The 19,818-nt window shown below is 41.0% G+C and overlaps 1 protein-coding gene across 2 annotated transcripts in view; it reads left to right on the top strand.

Moving 5' to 3' along the window:
* The first annotated feature begins 12,547 nt into the window (after nt 1-12,547).
* Nucleotides 12,548-19,818, top strand: part of kcnq4 (potassium voltage-gated channel, KQT-like subfamily, member 4) — a 53,908-nt gene continuing 46,637 nt past the window's right edge. For both annotated transcript variants that reach the window (XM_085446562.1, XM_085446561.1), the window contains exon 1: nt 12,548-13,216. In XM_085446562.1, coding sequence (XP_085302688.1) covers nt 12,915-13,216 — 302 coding nt within the window. In that variant the 5' untranslated portion in view covers nt 12,548-12,914. The remainder of the gene's footprint in view (nt 13,217-19,818) is intronic.

The raw sequence follows: 19,818 nt of genomic DNA, 5'->3' as shown, positions 1-19,818 counted from the left end.
TGTAGTGCTGTTTGGCAGGAAAATGGGTCCAGTGATTTACAAAATACAATACACCATATTATATGATTGGAAATACAGTATATAAGACAAAAATAATTTGTACAATTCTAATGAGCTTCAATGGCAATATCTCTTTCTTGTCTTTAGTTTAAGTCGTTATCAGGAATAGTTCTCCAGCACATTCAAAGCTCGGATGTTGGCTGCCTTTTATTCTGCTTTCTGTCAAGATTTTTCTGCACTGCTTTAGTACTTTTGAGCTCGGGCTCTGAGGAGGCCAATCCATGACTGTTGGTATTCCGGTGTTTGTGTTTCTATCCCAGTGTGCTTTTATTAAATTTCTTGTTGGTATTACGTGGTGGATCAAAATCCTTTTCTGTGTCTGTAATTTCATCAATTTTGACAAGATCCCCAATACCTTTAGCTGATATGCAACCCCAAACCACGACAGAGTCTCAATCATGTTTTACAGATGGCTGTAGACGCTCACCACTGACCTCTGTACACATTGATAACGATTTGAACCAAAAATGTCAAATTTGGATTCTTCACTCCTTTAGACCTGTTGCCACTGATTTTTATTTCAGTTCTTGTGTAATTTGGCACACCTCAGTCTTTTCTGCCTGTTTCCCTACTTTAAGAATGGCTTCTTGGCAGCCACCCTTCCAGAGACCATTTCTGAAGATGCTTCAGTGAACAGTAGATGGATGACTTTCAGATTCTGCTCACCTGCTGTCGATAGTTTTTAATGCCTGATCCTTGTTCTTTTTCGCTCCACTTGTTTCATCTGTTTTATTTTTAAGGAAACACTTCATACTACACCGAGATATCTCACATTTTCAGCTAATATCTCTGGTAGTCACCTTGTTTGTGCGACAATATTATATTATAGGTCAAATTGGGTCATTTGTGTCTCTTTTCATAAGTTCAGCTTAAGAAATTGGAATAAATTATGTGCCTTTTGTGACAGCCTGCTGGTAACAAAGTGACTAAAGATACAATTTTAACTTTTTATTTTATATACTTAATCATTCATGGTCAGCAGTAGGTGGTTTAAGAAACAAAAAGGCATTCTTCTGAAAATGAGTGATGAAGGCAGGCTTCAGGTAGCCTGACGAGCTGGGGTGGCTGTAACTCAGGAGGACGAGCAGGTCATCTACTAATTGGAAGGTTGGTGGTATGAGTCCTGGGCTGCTCCACTCTATGTGCCAAATATCTTTTGGCAACATAGTAACCCAAAATTGCTCTCCAATGCATTCATCAGGGTATGAATGTGTGAATGTTAGATAGTAAGCAATTATGCATAGAAAAAAAGTGCTTGTATGAATGGGTGAATAAGGCAAGTTGTATATAGCGCTTTGAGTGCTCAGGTAGACAGAATAGAAAAGAACAATTAACATTTACAAGTTTAAAAAGACAAAAACTCGTTTCAAACAATCATGTGCTTATTACTATGTCAGATTGGAACCTGTTGTTGTTTTCCCAAATGGCCATAGGAGGGCAGCACTGATCTAACACATTTTAAACACTACTGATATACTGTAATTGGGCACCCGATTTATGTCCAAACAGAGGTTCATTATTTTTCAGTAAGGGTAATGTCACTAAAAGTAACATTTAGCAACAAATCTATCTTTAACGTGCTCTCATGACCGCACCATCAGTATCTATCCACGCTGCACCCAAACAAGACTATGTGAGCAGTGCTGCTGTCCTGGAAAAGCTTTGTGTGCCACAAAGGGTCAGCGGTTAACAATAGAGTCACGAGTTATTTGGCTAGAGGCCGCTCAGCTCCTGCGAGATCAGACTGCATTCCTTCTCCAACCTAAGTACTTGGTCATATGGGGTCACTTGGGGGTCATTTGATTATTTGGGTTTCCTCCTGTATGCTGTAGGTCTTTACCTTTTTGTATAAAACATCTTGAGGTGACTGTTGTTGTGATTTGGCACTATATAAATAAACCTGAATTGAATTAAATTTTAAAAGGGAAGGAGAAATAATTGCGGTGGAAGAGAAAATACTAATAAAATGTCATATTTAACTGAAAGTCAAAGTTCAAAAGTGGAAGTACTTTGAAATGCTGGTCAATCAAATTGTGTTTTTAAAAAATTGCACTTATGTATATCACTCACTCTGCAATTCCCTGCTTGACCCATGGTAGTTGGAGGCACAAGTAAACATTACTCTGACCGGGGGGTCCTTTCTTAATCGACTTAATCAGTGAACAATAACTGCATTAATGAATGCAGACTCATGCTCGGCTCTTTCTAATGAGAGGAACGAGGATTGTGAGAATGTTTGAGCTTAAGTTGAGCGTGAAAAGGGTTGTCTGGTGGTATTTTTCTTGGCTGCCTCGTCTGTTCAGATCAAAGATCAGCTTTGGGCGTATGAACTCGAGCTCACTGCTCTGGCTGTGGTCTAGACCTTGTGATTTGGCCACAGCACCAAATGCCCTCACCAACTTTGTGACAAACCCACGTTAAGAGTTCGGCTGGAGGCTAAGCATCATCTTTCACTCGGCTTTCGTGTTTGATCTTCTTTTCTCTCCTTCTTAGGTGTCAGGATGTTTTCCTTTAATCATTGTCAGGCTTCAGTGTGAGCTCTTCCCAGGTCTTGGCGTGTCAGCGTTGTATAAGAATAATGTGACAGTTCAATGATCCATGTAGAGTAATTTTCGTATTGCTTATGTCTGTTCATAATAAGCTTATACTGTAGGGTTAAGCAGCTGAGCTATTCTGCGCATTAAAGTTGCATCAAAGAGCCTGAACGTTGTGAGCACTGAGGCAGAGATACATGATCAGTTTGTTTGAATGCAACATGGTGCAAAAGCTGCCATCAGGGGCAAAGAAAGGATCCGTTTAATTCTGGTGCTAACCCACGTCACTTCTGAAAATTTGAGGCAGTAAATCTCGACAAAGGCTTCGTGCTTGCAGAAGATCTTCTAAGTTATGAAGGTATAAAATAATTCCCATCTCAACTAAGAAATTTATTTCATTCCAACTATGTACGTGGGATTTAATGTATTCTCTTCTATCAGTTAATATTTATTCAGCAAAAAAACCCCAACTTTAATCTGTAGTTTCCTGAATGAAGATGGTTACAGGGTACAACTGTTCCCGATTCACTTCTGGTTGAATCAGGAATGCTGCAGGAATGTTCATGAGCCTCTCTTCACATGAGACTCCCTGGATCTTTTAATTGGAGCCTATTATGTCCTTTTTCAGCTCCACATTTTTTATTTATTTTTTAACTCTACAACAGTAGATTAGTATGATTCACAGTTTTAAAACGTCCCTATTGGCACATGCAAAATCAGAAGCTTAAAAAAAGCTCATACTCTATGGATTTTTATTAAAAATACAAAAAAAGTAAAACAAAATGTTAAAATAATAATTAAAATATGATTAAAGGTGAAAGACTGTAAGTCTTGTTTATCTTTTAAAGAAAAATATTATTCCAACTTCTCACTATGACCCACAGCTGGAGAAACAGTTTTCTCTCTTTCTTTTGATTGGCTGCCCCTCATACACAGGTTTGAGCAGCAGGTGGGCGGGGCTGCTGACAGTCAGGCTGAGATGACTATATTTATTCTGTAGCGTCCAGTCTATCATATTTGAGTTTTTGAGTCCTCTACGTCACCATTGTGATTCCCCCCCCCCCCCCCCCATAAACGTGATCCATACCTAGGGGTGGGTTTTTATAATCGATTCATCGATTAAAATCGATTCTGGCTTGGATAACGTAAAATCGATTCATTAAAATCCTGAATCGATTTTTTAATATAAATTTATTTTGTCCGAAATGCCAGAATCTCTGGTGACATCTCACAAAATTTCAAGAACCACCAAACAGTAAATGAGAGCAGGTACAGGGATTCTGCACATAGACTTAAACACACAGCGCGACCCGCGGATCAGAATCAGTTAGATGTCGCCTTTCTCACAGTCGGGGCTGAAAGCCGACAGCTCGCTGATCCGGGTCCGCGCTTTGTGTTCACGCCCTTTATGCGCTGATTCTAAAGCTGTTAGTTTGATCTCTCTCCAAACAATATTGACCGAATCAGCAGCAAAAGAAGATCCAAACGCTTCACATAAACATCGTCATGAATTCACTCTTTTACTGTTTTGCTTCCATTGCGATGCGCAGCTCTCTCTCTCTCCCTCTCTCCCTCCCCCTCTCACCCCCCCCCCCCCCTCTCTCTCGAACAGTTTCGCTTTCTTCATTATTCGCTTGCTTGTTACACAAGTCTACTGTTGCTTACAGCGCTGTCGGCCGCTGTTTTTTCCCCTTTTACATTCTTCCGAAAAGAAAACCTCATTTCTGCTGTTCAATACTGAACAAATTGAAACTTTTTAAAATTATTCAAAATGCAAAATGCTTAGCCATGTCTCTAATAAAACCGCTGTAACGTCAGAGGTAATGTTGATTAATTAATGGTTTTCTTTCGTTTTTGATGTACTGCAGAATATTTTTATAAAATCCCAGGCAAGGAAAATCACCTACATGTTTTTCTGTGTTTTATCTTCAGCTACTTTGACACAAAGGCATCTGCTGTGATGCTCACACCTTGGATAAAGTCTTGAGAGTGTCAGCTTCCTTTTTATAGATACAAAAATATGTAAATGTCCTGATCTGAATTATATCTCTGACTGTCAAAATTTCCCAGATTTAAATCGAATCGAATCGAATTAAATCGAATCGTGGATCGAATCGATTCGGGACCTTGTGAATCGGAATTGAATCGATTCTAGAAATCAGTGACGATACCCAGCCCTATCCATACGATCTGACAGTTGCACTGCTACTCTGACTGAAACTACACAAATATGTCAAATGTAGCAAAAATTATACAATTTCAAACTCACATTGGCGTTTATAATAAAGGACCGATCTCTCCTTTAAGCCCTTAACCGTTTGTTAAATAAAACGAGGCAGTATGTGTTCTGATTATTTTTAGAAATCAGACACAGTGTTAACATTTCTGTTACTTTGTGTGTGTGTGTAGTCGTTTTTTTTTAGCTCGGGATTTATGGTTCAGGATTGTTTTTGACTGATGGAAGTGAGGTAGTGTCTACTGTGTGCCCCCCTCTACCCCCTGTGAGTGTTAGTAAAATGCTGCAGGGTCCTTTTAGGGGCCTGCTCACTCACCTCTATAGTGGCACTAAAAGTTGCAGTAAGTTACAAAGGAGCTTTTGACTGGTTATGAATGGACCACTGAGTGAGTCTCTACCCACCACGCTGTCATTTCCTGACTTAGTCACGAAGTGTTGTGGTTGACACTTTGGCATATTCTTACAGTTGAATGGCGAACTGTTACATTGATTGGAACGGGGAAATCCGCTTGCTGGTCTTTTTTCAGTGTCTACGTGATGGTTGGACTGTGCACTCACTGGGGGTTCTTGCTTCAAGCACAGCGCTGTTTGACAATGTCATTTCAACTCTCCAAAGACTATAACCAGACTTATCACAACAACATTAACCCAGCACAACAGACGCTATATCAACAATTCGACTGCCCTGTACATATTCCTCCTCTTTCCCTTGTCCTCTGAGGTCTTCCCTTTAAGAAGGGATCTGTTTTAAAGAGGAGACGATACATGAAAAGCAGCACAGAAACGAGATTAAATAAAGACAAACAAGTGTGCTGTCTGGGAAAGCCATTAAGTGGTGTAAGTAAACGTCGGCAGTGGAAATAAAAGGTTGATGGGGTCGAGCGGAGCAAGTTTGCGCTGTACTATGTGTGCCGCGCATTTGCTGATGTGAGTATTTTTACGTTCCCATAGATTCCCTGAGTGACTGTCGGCTCCTGGAGCTCAGTGGGCTCTGTGGAGCGTGAGTGTATGCTTGGAGGGGTGGAAGTGTGGTGGAAAAACAGCATAAAGGGCAGAAGCCTCCTAACACTGAGGCCCCTGTAGTCCACTCTGGGTCATCTCCAAGGGTAATTCCAGCTTCACACCAGAGTTGTTTATGAGTGCCACCAAATCTGTGTATATGAGTGCGAGAGCTGCACTCTAAAAGATCTTTAAACATAGTAAACATACCTTGTGTGCCACAGACTGCTCCCAAACACGAGGGGACAAGTAATACCTCTAAAACACTTAAGTTGGCTTTATTAAACATTAGATCTCTAGCTGGGAAAACATTTTTAATTAATGATTTAATCACTGAGCACAGCCTTGATTTTATGTTTTTAACTGAAACTTGGTTGGACCAAAGTAACAGTGGAGCTGTTCTCATCGAGACGACCCCTCCTAACTACAGTTTTATCAGTGAGGTCAGGGCGAGCAGGAGAGGAGGAGGGGTTGCTGTCTTATTTAATGAATCATTTCAATGTAAGCAGCTATCTCCTGGAAGTTTTCAGTCTTTTGAATATGTGGCTTTACAGCTGAAGGCCCCATCCAAAGTTGTGTTTCTTAATGTTTACAGGCCTCCCAAATACTGCACAGACTTTTTTAATGACCTCAGTGAACTGCTGTCTGTGATCTGTGTTAATTTTGACTGTGTAATTATTGCTGGGGATTTTAACATTCATGTGGACAACCCTCAGGACAAAGGGACTAAAGACCTGAGTAACACTCTGGGCAACTTTGGGCTGACTCAGCATGTAACAGAGGCCACACATAATAGAGGACACACTCTTGACCTACTGATCTCCAAAGGCCTGAGCATTTCAAAGGTTACTGTGTCTGATGTGGGCCTGTCTGATCATTACTGTGTTTTCTTTGAAAGTAAAATCTCAGCCCACACAAATATATCAACAACAGTGATCACAAAACGGTGTATAACTGAACACAGTAGTGCAATTTTTAACCAGGTCTTCCCATTAACACCTGACCTGTCCAGAGGGTCAGTCAATGAGCTCGTCAATAGCTTCAATGCTAACATGTTAAATGTAATGGACACTATTGCTCCCATTAAGGTGAAGGTTATCTCTGGAAGGAAAAAGTCTCCATGGAGAAACTCCACACTGGTGAAAAATGAAAAAAGAGAGTGTAGGAAAGCTGAGCGCAGATGGAGAAAAACAAACCTCCAGGTTCATTATGACATTTATAAAGAGAAACTTCACAATTATAATTTACAACTGAGGAATGCAAGGAGGTCCTACTTCTCTAACATCATCACTAAAAACAGCCATAATGCTCGGGTCTTATTTTCTACAGTTGACAGGCTAACAAACCCTCCTGTGTCAGTGGCAGCTGAACTTCATTCGACCATGGCCTGCAATGACTTTGCCAAATTCTTCACTGAAAAAATCCAAAAAATTAGATAAGCAATTGGTACATCAACAGCAGATCCAGGATATGTACTGTGTCCACCAAAAAACTGTTTAAACACCATGAAACAGTTTCAACCTATTAACAGCAAAGACCTGGAGGACATCTTAGGTCAACTGAACTCCTCCTCCTGCTGTTTAGATGTCCTGCCAACAAGTTTTTTCAAAAAGGTCTCAAAGACTTTAGAGTCAGACCTGTTACAGATCGTCAACTTTTCTTTATTATCAGGTGTGTTTCCAGAATCACTAAAAACTGCTGTAATCAAACCTATACTGAAAAAGGACAATCTTGACAAGACACAAATGAACAACTACAGGCCGATCTCAAATCTCCCGTTTTTAAGTAAGATCATTGAAAAAGCAGTTTCTCAACAGCTCAGTTACTTCTTAAAACAGAATAATTGCTACGATGCCTTCCAGTCAGGTTTTAGACAGAACCACAGCACTGAAACCGCTCTGACCAAAGTGTTTAATGACATATGTCTGAATACAGACAGTGGAAAAATGTCAGTCCTAGTTTTACTGGATCTCAGTGCAGCATTTGATACAGTTGACCACAACATATTACTCAAACGACTGGAGAACTGGACAGGTCTTTCAGGAACTGTACTAAACTGGTTCAAAACATACGTAGAAAACAGGAAATACTTTGTATCAATAGGTAACTTCACATCTGAGCAGACAAGTATCACATGTGGAGTTCCCCAAGGTTCCATCTTGGGACCCCTTCTGTTTAACATCTACATGCTCCCACTGGCACAGATTATAAACAACAACAAAATAAACTATCACAGCTATGCAGATGACACACAAGTATATATCACAATGTCACCAGGAGACCGAGGCCCTGTACAGGCTCTTGGTAAATGCATTGAGGAAATCAATGACTGGTTGTGCCACAATTTTCTCCAGCTAAACAAAAACAAAACTGAGGTAATAGTCTTTGGCGCCAAAGAAAAACGATTACAGGTCACCAGAGAACTTCAATCTATACATCTAAAAACCACAAACCAGGCGAGAAATTTGGGTGTAGTGATGGATGCAGACCTAAACTTAGAAAAACACATTAAGACAATAACAAAGTCAGCTTACTATCACCTCAAGAATATATCAAGGATAAAAGATCTGATGTCTCAACAGGACCTGGAAAAACTAGTCCATGCATTCATCTTTAGTAGGCTTGATTACTGTAACAGCATCTTTACAGGTCTACCTAAAAAATCAGTCAGACAACTACAGCTCATTCAGAACTCTGCTGCTCGAGTCCTCACTAAGACCAAAAAAGTGGACCACATCAGTCCAGCTCTGAGGTCCTTACACTGGCTGCCTGTCCGTCAGAGGATAGACTTTAAAGTTCTGATGCTGGCCTATAAAGCTCTGAATGGTTTAGGACCAAAATACATCAATGACCTCCTGACCCAGTATGAACCATCCAGATCCCTCAGGTCATCTGGATCCGGTCTTTTATCAGTTCCCAGAGTCAGAACCAGACACGGAGAAGCTGCATTCAGCTTTTATGCTCCTTATATCTGGAACAAACTCCCAGAAAGCCTCAGATCAGCTGAAACACTCAGTTTATTTAAATCCAGGTTGAAGACTCACCTGTTCTCAGCTGCATTTGAATAAAGCACCAAATCCACACTTTAAGCTTAAATTTCAAAACTTACATTTAACTACTGATTTTATCTACTGTTCTGATTTTATCTGTTTTGATTTTATATACTGTTGTTTGTTTGTTTGTTTGTTTGTTAATTAGTTAGTTAGTTTATTTGCTTGTTTTAATCAATTTTAAATCATGCTTTTTATTTGTTCTTGTTTCTAATGTCTCTGTAAAGCACTTTGAATCACCTTGTTGTTGAATTGTGCTATATAAATAAACTTGCCTTGCCTTGCCTTGCCTTCGTCATGGTCAGCTTTATACATTTGTGCCTTCGACCACCCGCTGTCCTCGCTCAGCTGTTGTTTGTTGTCACGGGGCCGCCTTCAGCTCAGAGGCCACTGCCCGGCTCTTAGTGTTGATCACTAGATGAAAGCAACGTTGAAGAAGGGTACTGTAATAGAAAGAGACGAGGGTGGGTGTAGCTTTGCCACAGCGAAACTTTGATTTTTAATCCCTGAGGGTACAAGTAAAGCTGACATGTCTGTCAACAGCTTTTTCTTAGGTTGCTGCCGGTCCTCATTAGGACTGCTGAGGGGAGGAGAGGAGACCGGACTAAAAGAGAGAGGGTTGTAGTGTAGGGGGGATTCCTCCTACAGGATGTCATTGTGGGGTGGGAGTGTTAGGATCCACAATACCCTACTGTTATGTAACCATCTTCCCCCACTGATTGTCCTTTATCTTTCTGTCAGTCTCACCTTCCAAGTCAGAAATAGATATCGTACATTTGCCTGTTTTTAAAAGCCCTGGGCTGTAACTTTGCACCCTAAATGTTATCCCTAAATTAACTTGCATAGTTTTGACTAGTTTGCATGCCTCTCCGATGATTGTAATTCAAAATAAAACCCGGCCATATCCTGTCTCATAAACACTGTGATTTCTAACAATCAGTATGTCTTTAAATCAGATATTTGTAAAACTTCCACTCAGAACTTTGTCAAACTTCGTTTTAGTAAGCCAAAAGGATTCATTCTAATTGTTGCTGCAGTTATAAAAGCACTGCAATCTTCAATTGGTTCTAGCAATCAGCTTTTCTATGTGGAAATGCTGACCGCCATGTTAATTTTCCACTCTTTTATGTCACCTTGACTTGTGACATTCCACTTCCCCTGCAGGTATCAATAAAGTTTATCAATTAATAACCAGATTAAATATTGCAGCCCAAAGGTTTGTTTAAATGCCAACACTAAAGCAAACAAACAAACAATACTTAATAATTGATTGAACCTTAAAAGCAAAACATCCATTGGGAAGAGTTCACCAGTCATCGCTGTAAAGATCAGCTGTCAGCTGGTGTCTATATGAGATGCTAGTAAAGAGTTAAGGATTATGTGATATTATGTTATGTAATGGGAGCGAGCCCAGGGAATAATGTTGAGATTTGTGACTTGTGAAAGACTGCAGCTGCATTCCCACGTTTCATGCCACCGACCTGCATGTTCCATAAACTGCTGCACGACAATTGACAGGAATGCACATAGTTAGCATGAGTAACCTGCCTCTGCTATTGTTGTAGGACAACGTAAAACTTACACCATGCTGAATGTATGTTTAGGGCAGGCTGTCAGTTTCTGTTGTTGAGAGTGCGGTTTGCTTTTATTCAAGATGAATGATTATATACTTCACTCGCATTCAACAGCAGAGGACAGAAGTAGATGTCAGAGGTGGAAGTGATGAGGTAGTGAAGGGAAGAAACAAAAAGCAGGTTTGTTGTTCTTCTTTTTCTCCTTGTGAACATTTGACCCGGTGCTTGTTTAGGTTTAAAGAAAAAACACATCAGTGTGAATTATATCATTATTCCCTGATGTCATTTTTTTTGGCCGCCAGATGATACAGTCAGGCCAGCAGGAGTTTGGGGACTACCTCACATTGCATTCCTCAGTTCCTCCGACAGGTGATGTCTCTATAGGGCTCAGTCTCCATAACCCTATATTTGTGTCATAACCACAAGCCCCTCTGTGTGTCACAGTCATAGATTTAGAAAGCTGTGTCCATGGAGGGGTAGCGGTCTGTGGTGATCAGTGTTGCTGTGTCGCAGAGCACCTGTCTCTGCTGTCCAAAACTCCTGTAGCCATGGATTCAAACCTCTTCCCACAATAAACACAAGTGGCATTTTCACTTCAAGGAAAGTCAAATTAAACTTTTGTTGTTTGAACACTTTATCATTGGAAAGCAACAACGTAAAATGTGTGCAGGAGGGGAGATTAGTTTTTGCTGAGAGTGTAATGCTTGATCAAAGTTTTGGTAATCGTCAGGGGTGGAAGCAAATATTTTTTTGGGTGAAAAGGTCAAATTTACATGAACATGGATGTAAAAAATGCACACTCGGGTCTAAAAACCAACTAATTCTGGGTGAAATTTTGAGTAAACAAGTTCCAAAAGAAGAAAAAAGTAGAAATATAATACTTTGAAAAATGATATGGAATTGTGAATTGCACTGATCATATAGTTTACCGTATATACATGCATTAAATATAGGTATATTTAATGAGAAAAAAGAAAAAATGAAGTTGAGAGCTGTGAGAAAACGAGGAAACAGATGATTACACACTGGTTAAAATACTGACAGGATGACCATAGACACTGAAGTCGGAAAAAATTAGTCATGCTGTTACCAAAACGACCTCTTTACTGATAATAATTACTGATAATATCATATCGTGATCATTGTGATGACTTCAGAGTGTAGAGAGAGGTAGAGCGCGCAATGATGATGACAGGGAAGAATTATAAATACATATATATATAGGAGGCATAGAGGTGAGTGGGAGATGGAGCTAAAAGTGATGTGTGAATTAGAATAAAACAAATAATAATAAAACACACTGCTGGACATTTTTGTAAAACAAACAACAAACATTTGAAAAAATCATTTGAATACATTTTAAATATATTAGAACGTACACAAAAAGACCCTTCTTACACTTCATCCCCAGATTGACTGATCACCCCCACCCTAGACTCCATGCATATTTTTTGGAAGCCTCACAGATGGTGTCCGGTTCACTACTTGCAAACTGTTAGCAGCATGTATATTCACCAGCTAACTTTGCTGCTCTGTCAGAGATCGCTCACGGTTCCCGGAAAGCGTCATTAAAAAACAAAACAGAAAAAGTGCGCCTCTAGTCGCTGAGAGCATCCCACGCTCGTACCCATCCCGTGCGCAGAGTCCTGCCCGCTAGCGTTTCTGTTTGTGCACGTCAACTCAGCGGAGAGCGGGCTTCTCACCTTTGTGCGCGTTTCCAAATCAACTGCAGATATTTGGTCTTTTTTTCTTCTTAATTTTATTATTATAATTTTTTGGAAGGGTTCCTCGTCTGCAGTTCTTGACATCACGCTGATGTTCTTTACTTCTGAGCTCTCCACCCAGTCAGCAGGGGAGCGCTGGACCAGAGAGACGCACAAGCAGGGGAGAGCAGGCTGATGTTAGCGGCTGTGGTGAGGCTCTGTCTGCCAGTTTAAAACTAAAGAAACAGCTAAGACTCGTTTAATGAACAACTGTGGCTGCTGGGCTCGGTTTAGAGACCATGGATCCGCTGCACGGCCTCTGTCCTGGCGGGTTACTTTTGTGAAGTGTGCGGAATAGATGCTTCACTTGATTGAGCCCAGATGATTTTTTTTTTTTTGCAAAGTGATGGCAGGTCGTTAGCAGCTTGCTTTCAGTTTTCTCGGAGTTGGTGTGTGCGCGTGTGTGTGTGATTACTTCTCTGCACCCCTCTGATTACTTCTTACACCTGACTGTTAACAATGATCGCCGGAGGTCCCGTTTCAGCGCGACTCGCTTACACAACATCTACTGTGCATGTGCATCTCGTCTTTTGCGGCCGCGACTTTATTTGCAGATAACTTTTAAATCTGAACTCAAACTCAGGCTGTGGACTAGTTTCAGTCGGACTATGACTTGGTCCAAACTTTGCTCTGCGCTCCTGCGGATGATCCAGTGAAACGTGTCAAGTTGTCTGTAGTTTAATCGCGACAGCCTTGAGATGTTAGGAAGTCCATCAAACAACGGCGGCATCAGGATGCTGGCGCCTCCGGCTCCGAACGACGAGAGGCGCGTAGAGTTTGTGGCTCTCACCGCCGTCCAGACGGAGAGAAGCGAGCCGTCCACTCCGGAGCGCGGACACCCGTCTCACCGCACGGGTCTGCTGGGCACCCCGCTGCCTGGACCGCCCGGACCTCGGGCCAACATGTCCGCTTCAAGCAAGCGCTACAGAAAGTTGCAAAACTGCCTGTACAACGTGCTAGAAAGACCAAGAGGATGGGCATTCATCTACCATGCATTCATGTAAGTGTGTCATGGCTTTAATTTTGTGTGAGTGTGAACATCCCTAACACATTAAACAATAACTTTATAAAAGTATCAAAAAGTTTGGAAAATAAAGAAAATGTTGGACTTCCCAATCCAGCTGTTTGATCTCTGCATGCCAGCAGTTATTAGATAAATTTCCCAATTAGCCAACAGAGTTGCTTATGCCGCAATTAGCCTGGTCATATGCCATACATCATCTCAACATGGGGTCTGCTGTTCAATTTCCCCTTGTCTCTGTCTCATTAAATCATCAGGGGGACTTATGATGTTAAATTTAATTTGCTCTAATCCACATGGGGGAATTTTTATTTTATTTTTTAAATCATAGTCATTTTGTAAACACTTTGATGTCTGTCTGAAGTTTGTGTTTTGTAGGTTTACATGCTTCACTCAAGGCGCTGAAAAGTAAAAGTGTGGATTATGATGATAATGATTAATAAATTTTAAAGAAGCTCTATTAAGAAATAGAAACTCTCCTCACCGGTGAAGTAAGAACTCATTCTGAACCCTAACACCGGAAGCCTAAAGATGAGTACTACAATTAAAAGCGTGTATTAAACATAGATGTGAAACTAAAGCAACTCTCCTGCTGCAGAAAGTATTAAGTCGGGGCTTTTAAAGGAGCCTGTATGGCCTTAATGTTCAAGAATGTATATACAACATGTAAACACAGGGAGAGTATGAGCTCACTGCTGGTGGTGCCGGTCCCCTCTGACACACCAGCAACTTAAGAGTAGTATGTGAGACATAAGTCATTCATTATATCAAGACATAAAACCCAACTGAGTCTGGTTTTTACCCTCTTCACTTCTCTTCAATTTGAATTCAAAGCTGCATATATGTGTTAGCCTAAATGTCTCACTATATTTGAGCGTCTTTTTAAGTCAAGCATAGGGCAGCTGTGCACCGGCACCTGTCTCCCAGCTGTGTCTGCGGCTGGCATGTAGTGGACAGAGCTTCATGTATGGGAGCTCCTCGGACCGGGTCGTGCTTTCTGCGTCGTTGTTTAGAAGAGTGCAGCTGTCTGCCTGCCGGTGCAATCATGTGTTTATAACAGAGGGAAATCCCACTTCAGGGCAGTGATTCTCACATGTCCACATCCTATACTGTCTGTATATTAACAAGAGCACGTCAGTAAATGCTACAGCAACACTTTAACCCACTTCACTTTTCTCCATTTGTTTCTTCTTATGCCATTGCTACAGGACTGTGAGCATGCATTTCCAGCACACACGGGACTATGTGTCATGCACCTCTTCCACCTGATGTGTTACTCATTAAGAGCGATGGCCTTTACAGGGTGGCAGCCTGTGACATTCTCCTTGACATTACTGGGGTGTTGGAGCGAATCGTGGCTCTGCCATTGTTGTTATTTCTCTGTTAGAGAGGCAAAGCAGGCACTCGGAGGTGCCCAGATCGAGTTTCAGATGTCACGGCCTCAAAGCTGATTTTGGAAGCGAGTTGCTCCTGTGGCGGCCTATTTTACGTTGACTGCAGAATGTACCTGAGAATAAAATGTGCAAAGCTTTTCAAGAAGCCTTGCACTAAGACGTGAAATATATTTGCTGCACATATGTCTACCTGAGCGCATCATTCCCACGGTACTTCATCCTTCTCAGCTGGGCATTTATTTTGATTAATTACATGTGTGTTGCTCTCCAAGAGGATAACTGTGTGAAGAAAACTCTTTGTACGACGAAGCTCAATTAAGGCTGTGTTGATCTGTTGTAATTAAATTGAGCTATACACTGCTGTGTAGGGTGCTGTGCTAACTTTCCCTTGATCCTTTAATTAATCCTGTGTTGTAACAGGGGACCCTGGAACAGATGTGTTGCTTAGAGGGCCTCTCTTTGCAGCTGTTGGAGTGTGCATGGAAAAGCATTGAAGCAGGTCTCCACTGTAATGACTCCTCACATGAAGTCCCACAAGTTCCTCACCTCTGCTTGTCAAACCTGCGAACACACACATAGAGAGATTTTGCTCTTTAAATCTTGCCTTTTAAAGGTTTTGGTTACAGTGTTGTAAATGTCTGGATCTTGAGTGTGTGGGATGGAGAAAACATTTCTTACACATTCTCTCCTGCAGGTGTAACAGCTGCTGATTCAGAGCTGACAAAAAGTTCTCTTCTACTCTCCATCCTTTGCTCTCCTCTTCTATCATCTCATCAAATCTCTTTTTTTTGTGCTTACTAATAAAATAAAAAAAAGGGCGTTAAGGCAGGAATTTGTTAAAAGGGATTATAGCGTTCATGGAAAGTTCTGTAATAAACACAGAGAGAGTTCCTTTGCTCGTAAATTTGGTCGGTTGTGTAGACGGCAGACAGGTTCTTGCAGAGGCTCTGGTTCAAATGGTGAGTGGAGCCTTTGAACCGTGTTAAGTTTGGCGTGCCCTTTGATAGCCTTTCCCTTACTCACTGTCAAAGCTCAAGACCTCTTTGACACCTTTGAGTCCCACAGCTTTATTTCAGCTGCAATGTGTTTAACTCTGTTAAAGACCAGCTGCCTGACAAGAAGCCTATTCGTTAATACTGTCACTAATGATTGCTTTTGTAATTATTTAGCCTGTAAGATTTTCAAAAAAATTGCTTATTTTGCTAAAATTGTGTAAATGTCCCATCACAGTTTCCCAGAAAACAGGGAGATATTTTAGCCAGCGCCAACACATGAGGTCTGTTAGTGCTGTGGAAACCCAGTATTACACACATATATATATGTGATTTTCTTCTTGGGGATTAAGGCACTTATCGCTGACATATGACTCATTAGGGCAAAATGACTTTCATTTGAATTGTACAAACTCTCTTTTTGCCTTACGTAATATGTAAGCATGCCATACAAGGCCCGTTTGCATGTTCTCACATCTGCACGTTTTTTTTTTCTAGCAAACTATACATAAATGGAAGGTGGCTCAAGACTTTTGCACAGTTCTGTGCTCGATCTTAAGTCTCTGGTTTGGTGCAGCATTCGGACTTCATTCTTAATATACAGAAAGAGTGTGTGAGGATGGACTGAGCATTGGCCAGCCAGAGTGATTGATTGGCTCGAAGGAGGGCAAAAATATACCGGTCATGTATTATTGATGTCCTATAGTGAAGGAGCAGAAATGTGCAGGAAAAATATCACATGGAGGTTTTGGTTTGAGCAAGTAGTTGCTTCAATGAGACCTCTTTGCAAACGCTCTGTGTAGGACTATTAGCAGGTTAAAAGACACTTTCTCCTCTCTTTTCTGGCTTTGCTCAAGTGCACTCTGTGAAAACAGTAATACAATACCTTTTGTTGCTCTGCAGATGCTTTGTCAAGTCCTAGAAACAAAACAAACCCTGATGAAGTCAAAGGGGAATCACCAGGCTTATTTTAGCAGTCATTTGCAGGATAAAAATGACCTCTAAATATGTAACTCATATTTAAGTCCACCTGCCTTTCTTCTTTGCTCCCAACCTAATTACAATAACTGCTTGAAAGACTTTTTTTATTTGTAAAGATGAAAAGATGTCAAATTTCCACACTAGCTTTCAAAATATCCAGTCAAGCACACAAAGTGAAAGTGTGGACTTTACTAACAAGGAAAGACAGGTGAAAGAAATTATGGAGAAGTACTCGTAGGCCTTTCAAAGGCTCTCTTTCAAAAGCCTCTCCTGCTTTACCGTTCCTTTAAAAAAAAAAATTGAATCCTTTTAAGATGACTTTCTTCTAACCCACATTAAATTACATCTGAAAGGAGCTCACTTTACTCTTGCAAATGTTAATGTTTCTAAAGAAATGATCGTTAATCTATCAGATCTGTAAACAATCATTTCCAAAGCAAGCTTAATCTTTGTCAGATGAACCACCGAGACTCCACGCCATGTATGAATATCTTTACTGCAACCTTTTATGGCACAAGCATCAGTGATGGTGTGTGTTTATGAAAGCTTGAGCCTAAAGCCACATTATTTATAGATGTTAAGGGAGATACGGCCTAATGCTCTCCATAACCTCTCCACCGATGTTTACCCAGAGCGCCTGTGTGGCTATAGTTAATTTTTCACACATCTTTTCAGTAAACAGAGCAGCTCCACACCGAATGGATCTCGCAAGCTTTTTCAACTAAAGGTGAATTGCCTTTGTGACATTATTAAACTCATTTAGCTCAGACAGCTTGTTGATTGAATGTGCTCCCTCTATCCGTCGACTCTTGCAGTTTTGCCTCCTTCTGAAGCCACTTTGAGCCAGCTAATCTACTTTCTCACCTGGCTCAGGGAAACCGTGTGGTCTTTTTTCCCCCCCAGGTTTTCAACCACGCGACACAAAATCCGCTAAAATCGCCGCCCTCTGCCGTCCTCCAAAGAGCCACTGACGCGTTTGATGCTGGACCTTTTTTTATTATTAATAGTTTGAGTAATGCTGGAAAATTGCTTTTTGTAGGTTGTTTGCATTTTTAGCTTGCACACAAAAGTGTTTTTTATTGATGACTAAGGAAGAGAGAAAGAAAGGTGAGAGGGAAGTCTCACCAGAGCGAAGTGCCATTGTGAAATGGTGTGGGGAGAGAGCTACGCTGCACTTTTAACCTGCTCGGGGCTGCAGATTAGATGCTTGGTGTTCATTTAGTGCTGCTTTTGTTTTAATGTGTTCACCTCAGCAAGTTGTGCAAATTCTGCTCCATTAGGAATATCTGTATAAGGATCTAATATAAGAATTTCTCCTCCTTCACTCTGTCTGTGTCTCCTTTCATGCTTCCCTTTATTCCTGTGCCAGCAACATCTTATTTGCAGCACTGGCCGACTTCCCCTCCCTCACGTCTTCATCATCTCCTTTCCTCCTTTCTGTGTATGCTTAAATGGGAAGGATACATATGTAAATACATAAATTTGAGTCAATAATTCAAGACATTTGTCAATTAATTAATCAAACTTCTCGTGTTTATAACTGGCTTCCTGTCTCGTGTGACAGCTTAATGTTTTTCTTTAACACGATAAACTAAAAGTGATTATCTTTTGGATTTTGGCCAGACTGGAAATGATGATTTTCTCTATTTTCTGACATTTTACAAGAAGAATCATAATCTGATTGCCACTCGAATCATTCGATGAACGGCGAAATTTGTCACCTTTTAGCAAAACATGGAAGATTTTGAAACCTGCATCGATGATGTATGAAGGGGAAGCTTTCTTCTTGTATTGTTTTCTGTCTCGTGTTTAGACTCTGGCCCCCCTAAAACACGGCTTCTGCTGTGCTTCTCTGAAAGAGCATCTTTTGCATTTCCTCTGATTTGATTGAAGGAGGAACCAAAAGCCATCTGAGCTGCTAATCAGATTAAGCCCAGAGTAACTTCATTGGACAGGAACTCGGAGAAAATGATTTTGTCTGCTTTGTGTTCTTGATATTTTTAAGGCTGTTTTGGGGAAATGCAAGTGGTCATTTCAACTGGAGATCAGTGTGATCTGGGGTGGCCTGGCTTCCTGTAAGAACAACTGTTTGTCATCTGGACTGTTTAAAGAAGATATTGTGCCTTATACATGAGAAGCTGTAATCAAAACATCAGTCCCGCATTTGCAAAGTTGTCGTTTCTGCAGGCCTCCAAATCTCCATCAAAATATTTTAGTGAATTCAAGCTTCCTGTTTTTTTTGTCCATAGCTACAGAATAACATAGCACCAGATATTTACCATAGAAAAAATTAAAGGCCTTAGCTCAAGCAGTTTTCTGGATAATGGATTTTTAAATTGGCCCCTCAAAAATGATGATAGAAAAACATCTAAAAACAGCCCTTCATTCTCCCCTTGAAATACATAGAAAGCTAACAGACAGACTCAAATTGTCAAGGCTTCCTCTCAGATCTGAATTCCTGTTAAGGAATAATGCATATTTTCATTTTGTTCAGGCGAATCCTCGATGGCCATATTTAAAATTTTTATTTTGATGTATTGAGATGTAAAAATCCACGTGACACTCAAAGAACGTGCTGCCGTGTTACTCGATGTTGACCTTTCATGCTTTAAAGGTTACGAGGTCTTCCCCAGCCCTTTTACACCTAGCCCACGTGGACCTCGGCTTCTCTGAAGTTCTCCCGTCATGTGTCCTGACGTCTCTTTCAAAGGCCTGTCACATTCTGGAGCAACTGCTTTAACATCCTTGGGTTTATTTTTCCACCGAGCGGCTGGGTACCCACTGACAGCAGCAGCGTGCGACAGAGGGCAAGAAGGAGGAAGAAGCAGGAGAGAGATTCATTCTGGTTGCTAAGAATGAATGCTAATAGTGATAATGTGATACTATATTGATCCCTGTAGGAAAATTCTGTTTCCCCTTGTCCCCTACTTCAACAGCTACGGCTGGCTGAGGTATAAAATGTTGCTCAAGGACAATGCCAGTTTGGCAGATGCTTGCTGTTGGTGACTGATATGCTAAAGGTTGGCTTGAAAAATATGAGAGGACACACAGTGCATACCCCCAAAACAGCTGAAATGAATAAAAATAAAACACCCGTGCTTTGGAGAGTCAGAGAAAGACGTTGGTGTTCATAGCCTGATCGTCCTTCAGAGGAAGAAAGAGCTTGTATCAGGACATGTGATTAGTGTCTGTGTGGAGGTAGAAACAGGAAAAG

This window comes from Copadichromis virginalis, linkage group LG22 (genome assembly GCF_057382275.1).
Source record: "Copadichromis virginalis isolate Kocher_CV1m ecotype Utaka linkage group LG22, C_Virginalis_male_GT1.1, whole genome shotgun sequence".
NCBI classification, from domain to species: Eukaryota; Metazoa; Chordata; class Actinopteri; order Cichliformes; family Cichlidae; genus Copadichromis; species Copadichromis virginalis.
This window is presented reverse-complemented; position numbering and strand designations above follow the sequence as displayed.